Source organism: Melozone crissalis, unplaced genomic scaffold (assembly GCF_028551555.1).
Source record: "Melozone crissalis strain CALT ecotype California unplaced genomic scaffold, PUWL_Pcris_2 ptg000027l_1, whole genome shotgun sequence".
NCBI classification, from domain to species: Eukaryota; Metazoa; Chordata; class Aves; order Passeriformes; family Passerellidae; genus Melozone; species Melozone crissalis.
This window is the reverse complement of record NW_026535805.1, coordinates 60,710,115-60,717,518: the sequence shown is the minus strand read 5'-3', so window position 1 is coordinate 60,717,518 and position 7,404 is coordinate 60,710,115. Positions and strand designations below refer to the sequence as shown.

Here is a 7,404-nt window from a genome sequence, read left to right as displayed (position 1 = left end):
CTCAGGCAGCACTAAGCACGGGCTCTGCAGAGCACTGAACCACTTTATACCCTGCAACTCTCCTAGACCTGTTCACAAATTGTGCAAGCCAACAGTGAGGATGAACAGAATAAAGCCAAGCTCCACTGTGCAGTTACCAGAGCTCCCTGCTGTGGTGAGGATGTGATTTTAACTCAACTCCGACTAACGAAGATAACTTTGGTTGTCCCTACAATATTGCACTTCTTCACAGGATCTGGCCTCTAAGAGTTAAATTATGTGTAATAGCAACTGAAAAGATTCCTCAGCCTGTGAGGAACACTACATGTACTTAAAGTTCTTTCTCCTAAAACCAGACACCTTCAAATCCCTACACACACAACGGCCCAAATAAATAATTTTTGCTTCAAACAGAGAAACTGCACATCAGTAGTTAACGTATTTTGCAACCTTTATAAGGGGATAAAAAAAAATCACAACAGATTTCTTGCAGTCTGTACTACAGCTTTGGTTGTATTTGAAGTGTCAGACTCTGTGTCACTGGAAGCAGACATTCCCCCCGTGGTATTTGTACGCTGCCGACGCAACAGACACTCTGCTTGCCAGGGTCTATCAGCACAACTCCATAAAGACATGAAATAAGTGTATGTTTTAAGAAACCCACAGCAAAACTTCATGCATGATGCCTTTAATCAATCAGCTAAATAAATTGCATACAAGGAGTTTGGCTCCAAAGTGGCATCTGGCTGGATTAGTTTTCATTTTGCCTGCATACAGAGGCCCAAGGCATTCTGCTCCTGCCAGACCAAGATATGGCTCACCAGCAGGAGCTGCCATCTCCAGGCTTTCCAGAGCCCTCGGTGCTTAATGCCCAGGGCTGATGAAAAACAGCGTGTTAATGCCCTGCCAAATGTCACCTCTCTGCTGGGTGCTTGGGGTCCTCTGGCCAACCACCTCACAGCTGCTCTGCCAGCCATGGCCACGGCCCTCCTTCCAGCCTGCAACCCTGACCTGACTGATCTTCATTCATTCCAGGGACATGATGAGGACAAGTCAAATGCCACTATTTGAGGCAGGCAGGAAACACTGCTTCTGCTGGAAGATTTCTATGGGGATCTCTTCACTGGTGATGAAGTGACAGAGATCTTCTGAATTGTGACCTGCTCCGAGAAGCTGCTCTCCAGAGGGCTGCCCTCTCCTCCAGCTTTTGCTCCTGCCTCTTATTTGCATACAGCACATGCATTGCACCTGGGTTTTCAATGTATGTGCTACTTAAATCTCCACAATATCTCACAAACCTTCTTGTATGAAAATTGCTTTGTTGTCCATTAGTCACTATCAGAACTCTCAGAAACTTGATCCTCACAGATAATGAAATATGGCTGCTCCTCTACTTTTACAAGGTGAGCTTGTTGAGAGACATGCGGGCATCCCATGCACCTTCTCCTAAATTCAGCAGTAGATATAACAGGGGGTGAATTCAAAAATCCTTCTAGGTCCCTCTCCCATGGTACAAACATTTGGCAACTCAGCCCTTAAAGTTCAGAATACACAACTTTTGTAGGGAAGTATTGCAACACAGTATTGAGTTATTTAAAAAGTGCAGATCAACATTGCATGTATACTGTAGAAGAATTGGAGTAAATGAGAAAATTGGGAAAAAAAATGAGCTAAAAAAGATTTCAGAACTTCTTCCTTCATGTAAAACCACATGGAAAAATCGGATCAGAGTCTCACTGACTGTGCCAGCTCCCATCCTGGACCAATGGGCACTTCCAGACAAAGCAGCAACACATTCATCTCCTGTTAGTATTTCTCTGATGCGATTGATGTGTCCTTGCAAGCCATTTCCATGAAGTCTTTCATTGTTTCAGAGTAACTGTCTAAGTCTCTGTTATCCAGTGAAGGGAACCTCTAAGGCGTTAAAAAACTTTTACTATAAATTTTAGGAAAAACCAACTCAGAAATTGCCCTTGGACAAGGACATCAAATACTGGCATACAAAACCTGATTTCCTTAACTACTATCTAATTTAAATGATCAGTTTTGAGAAATATGTATCTTAAAAATAAGTCAGAGCACATAAAGGCAAACATTAGTTAAAGTCTTGCATAACTGATACTACAATACCCTCTTGTGGTCAAACAAAAAGGTTTTCTCTGCAATTTTTCCTCTATAAAAAGCCTCTCTAGGCATCTTTTCCTTTGACTCAAAGGAAATAGCTGCCATATTTCTGCCAGATGAATTTGTAGTGCATATTATCACTTGTCTTGTAAAACCAAAAGACTAACCTCAGTCAAGTTCTTCTTCAAAATGACAGGCCCTGACATTTTCTTGTCAGATTAATTAATCACAAAACATACTTCTAAGCAAAGGCCATCTTTGACAGTGACACTCATAATTATTTTTCAAGTTTCATGTCCCCAACCAGAAGAAATCAAGATGTTCTAAGCAGTTTACATTGATGCATGTGGCATGAAGCCACAATAAACATCAACCTACTGAATGAAAAGGTGTTCACAGTAAATCACTTGTACCAATTCAAATAAGCAAATAAAATACTAAACTGGTAAATGGGAAAAATGAAGGGAAACAGTTCAGTATCTGTGCCAGGTCTGCTGAGATCACTCAATGGCATAGATTTAAAACACATGCTTGTAATCTTTCTGTCCAGTTTATTTGGTAGCTGATAGTCACTTGGAGGCTAACCTCAGTACAACAACCAGTTTTAGCTTATTATTGTTTAATTTGCAGAAACTGACTTGAAAGAATAATCCGAATTAAAATTCAATCTGATACAGGAACTTTGTACACAAGAATTAAGAGGAACAGACTTTCCATCAGCATCCTTTTCTGAACAGATCAGGAGATAAAATCCCATGCCAAATGTGCCTCAGATTCCTTTTAAAGCAATCAGATGCTGCTAAAACACTGTTCTCCAACCAGCTGCACACACTCCAACTTGGAGAGGACCCTGGACCAAATGCAACAGGATAAGCAGATTTCACAAGAGGAACAGGGACAACTACTAGCCCAGGCTGAAGAGCACTAAATTTCTTCACTTCATGACAATGCTACGTGGCTACATGACTTCTTTTTCTTTTTGGCTGAAAGAGATTACACTATTGAACTATTCATATTTCAATTATCTCAGAAAAATAGCAAATAAACAAAAAGCTTACTAAAATTTAATTCAAAACCAAAGCAAACATAGGGTTTATAGGTGGAATTTACCTTTTCTTAAGTTACTATAATCTTCAAATTCAGAATAATTTTTCAAAAATTATTGTAGAATTGTAGAAGTATTTTTTGCTCAACTTGTCTACATGAAGTGTTTGGATTGTTGTATAATTGTAACTACTGTTAAAGAAATTATCTGCCAAATTCAGTATGTTTCCTAATACTGCAAGCAAATAAGTTTGCCAAAGTCCCCCTGAAGAAGTAGATTCAAAGTTCATTAGCATTTACCAGAAAGATGAAACAAGAGGATAGAATTCATCTGGAACTAATCCACACTACTCAAAAACAAGTCAGTCAAGAATTTCAGAGGAAATTTATACTTTTAATACTCTGTTTTCCTGCAAGGTCACAAATACTTGAGGAAGAGAGTTCATCCCACAGAAGTCTAACAGGCTGACTGCAAAGACAAACACTGACATTTTGGACACTGTTTTTAAAATTCTCACTTTTTATACTAATGACCCTTTATAGTTACTTAAAACCTTCTCATAGTTGCTTAATACCTTCTGCGGAACTCTCCAAGTGCTTAGAAAAGAATTTTTTAAACTTGAAAATAAGAAGCTTTCAGAACAGATTCCTTGAAACACTTAATTTTAACCAAACATCTCTGCCCCAAACAGAGTTCAAGGCCCCAGCAGCTGTCACACTGGGTCCCTGCTCCTCTTCTGGTATATATTCACAAGTCAGACGTTTCCAATAGAGACAGTAAACACACAGGGAAACCAGCAGCTTTCAGGAGCTTTTGCTTCTGCTACATAACCACAACAAAAGTCCTCCTGACTACTCAGCAGCAATCTCCACAGCACCCTTTGCTATTAAACCAGACTTTATTGTTCTGAGGATTTTGAATAGAGGCTGATCTCAGCTGCAGTCACTGTAATCACCTTGCAAGCTAAGAGTTTGCTGGCTACATCTGGAGATCTAATTGCTTCCAATTACAGTCACTTATGAAGCTGCTGTTACCAAGAAGACCCCGACAGCACTCAAGCAATGATGCAACATAAAGCAGTAGGAAAGGAGCATTAAATAAGAGGGAAGTAAACCAGTGCTGAGCACTGCCTGTCAGTGCTGCTGTGCATGTTCTTTTCTGAAAGCACTCCAAAGCAGCAGCTGAAAGAAAATGTCAGGAGAAAAGGAACTTTGAAAGTGCAAACAAGAATAGGTTTCACTTTCTGAGAAGTCACAATATGGCTCAAAAGGCTTGGTATATGGTGAGTCTCAAAATGGACAAGCTGGAAAGGGGTTCTGGAATCAGGAGAAATACTTTGGTTAGGTCTCAGCAAACAGGAACCACACCTCTGGGGCAACCAGCCCCAGCTCCTTCTGTGTCCTAGCAGCACCCAGCTGAGCAGAACTGGCAACCACTGCACAAGTGGCCACTGGGCCTGGGCAGACAAGCAGGTAGACCAGGTACAACAGGATAAGATCTGGAGAGTCTGTGGAGGCTGAACAGAGAGGAAGGAGAATCTGGTAAGTCACTTGTTCCAGTTCATGCCTCTTTGACTTGTCTTGACAATGGTCCTGATAGTCCCTGACAGGATTAGGGCTTGATCCAAAGCCAACACTATCAAACAAAATTTGCTGCTGCAGGGACTTTGGATCAGATCCTAATACCTTCCTTTCTAGGGTTACATTATCCCGCTCTCCTTCACTGGACAAAATCTGTCCTAATATCTCCAGCATGCTGGGCTTAAGCTGAAAATCGATGCAAAGAACTGCATGCTAAGTATCTTTTAGCTTTTAGAGATTTCCACAATGAAGACATAAAAGTGCCAAGCTTTATAATTTATTGCAGACACAGTGATATTATCACCTCTTCTCGTACTCTTGGAAATGGCTGAAATGGAAGCTGAACAGAGTGTTCTGCCAAAATACAATTTTGTATTCCCAGTCTGTAAATCTAGTGAACTTGCCCCATTGTTATGGTATTTCAGCAGACTGCTGCACACGTACAGCCTAAGCTTTGGCTGTGCACACACCAGTGACCCAAAGGAACCCGAAATTGAGATCCTGTCTCTGCCACATATCTTGAGTAAGTGTTTATGTTTATACTTCAGTATACATCATCATGTCTATTAGAAGAATATTCTTGGTAAAATTAAATTCAGCTCCATTTCCAGCTGCACACTGACCAAGCTAAAGGAAAGGGAAGAAAAAGAGTATCACTCTTGGGATTTTCTAAAATGGGAAATGAAACCACCCGAAAACCTTCACCCTCTTCAGCCTTCCAAAGGAGATAGAGATCCCAGCCCTGATTTCCCCAGAGAAATTTGCAGTTTGCAGTCTTGCCTGGCTCTGTTTACTTGAGGAACAGGCTGATGCCAGGACTGTGACGCATGCAAAGCCAGGGCAATGTTACTCTTTCCCAGTTCTGCTGGGACACTCAGACTCTTGCACAACAGGCTCAGCCTGTTCCATACTCATTCCCCAGCTAAGGCAGCAGGAAGGACTCTGTGCCTGTCCCTGGGGTTGACAGTCATGAATATTGGTGCAAACTCACTTTCATGTGTAATGTAACACATCATACAGCTGATGCATGTTCTGCTTTCCAGTTTTAGCTATGAAGACAGAAACTCTTGCAAAAGGGTAGGACAGGCTTGTGAAGAACAAGATGCCTAAAGATGGATTCATCAAACGACATACCCTATAGCCTGCAGGGGACTGTCCTTAAGTTCCACATTCCTGTCCCAAAAACAGTGATGGAGAAAGGTATGAAAAGAAAACCCTGGGCTCCATCCCCAAAAAGACAGCTTTTAGTACAAGGAATCTGCAGGTATAAGAGCTGGGCTGTACATGTCAAACTAAGCAGTTAAACAGGCATTCAATTATGATGAGCATGAACCAATTTATTTAAAGATAAAAAATTTTACACTGTATTTTTTACTTCTATTCCAAGGCACCAGATATGGAGTTTCCTAAAGGATCCTTAACCAAATGTTGAGTTTTGAACAGACATTTAACTGTCCCCATGCTCTTTTCAGTTTTCATCAATTGGAGCTATGCTAATATTTCAACTTGAAGCATACCTAGGCATTATTGGCAAATTCTTTACTACTATAATCTTTAGGAAAAATAAAAGAGCTGAAATGTTTTTCTCTGCTACCTATGGGTGTTCAGTCTGTTTTAATGTTAACAACTTGGCAAAAAGACAGGTGCTGGAAGAATCAACTTCCTAGGAGCAAATTTGTAAGATAATCATCTGCTGAAACCCAAACCACTTACTAAAAATAAAAGAAAAAACCTCCCACATCACAACCGTTCTAGAGCAGGGTAACTTCTGTCCCAGATAACATTTTATGCAACACATTTTAAAATTATTCATTTCCCTCAGTTATCCTATCATAAGACAACAGGGCATAAAACCCTCCCAATTGTTTTGCTTTATTTCTACAACACTTTCATGTACATTCAGTATGATATATTTAAGTACATTTAAATTCTAATTTCGAAAGCAGAAGTGCTGATATTACAAATTATTTCAGTAAGTTGTACTTTTGTAAGAAGCAATTCTTTCAATTTTGAAAACTTATTATGGTCTTTGTTTTATCCAGGGTAAGAGAAAGGAGCAGAAGCCACTGCCAAATTGTATGTCTGTGTTCCCAAGCAAAGTTCCCAACTCAACCAACCGAACTACTGGCAGCCAAATGAATACTGAGCTTGGCAGGGCTCTGGTAAATAGAAATTCTTCAGCAGTGCTGCGTGAGAGAGGAAACTTGAGGGTGAGCTCCAGCTTTCTTAGTGCTTCAGTAACAATACAACAGCAACAAAGCAAGTTCTTTCAAGGGTAAAAACAGATCTGGTCCAACAATGCCATAACAGAGGGTCCTCTTCATAGTTTGGGTGACTATGTGTGCCATATGCAGACAGCACTACAGATCTCATCCATGCTCCCATGCAGTAAGGATGCCACTAACATCTGAAAGAATGAGGTTACAGACAAAAGACCATTTCTTCCTGAATTTTATCTCCTGAAAACAAACAATAGAGGTCTGCTCAGATGAGTCACGACATAAAAAACACTTTTAGTTCTGGAAGCCAGCATGTCAAAAATACAGGAGCTTGTTTCATTTCATGTAGTTAGACAAGGATTCATCAGCTTCTGTCATCTGCATGCTTAAACTTGCTCTAAAGAATAATACTTAGGCACGTGAGACATGCTCTGTGCTTTTCACCACTCCCTGCTGA

At 40.5% G+C, this 7,404-nt stretch overlaps 1 protein-coding gene across 1 annotated transcript; it reads left to right on the top strand.

The window, feature by feature from the left end:
* The first annotated feature begins 4,406 nt into the window (after positions 1-4,406).
* Positions 4,407-6,958, top strand: CUNH2orf50 (chromosome unknown C2orf50 homolog). Its single transcript, XM_054279047.1, is given in 6 exon segments — positions 4,407-4,549; positions 4,551-4,649; positions 4,651-4,689; positions 6,116-6,155; positions 6,771-6,900; positions 6,903-6,958. Coding segments are annotated over 6 exon segments (507 nt in total).
* The last annotated feature ends 446 nt before the right edge of the window (positions 6,959-7,404 follow it).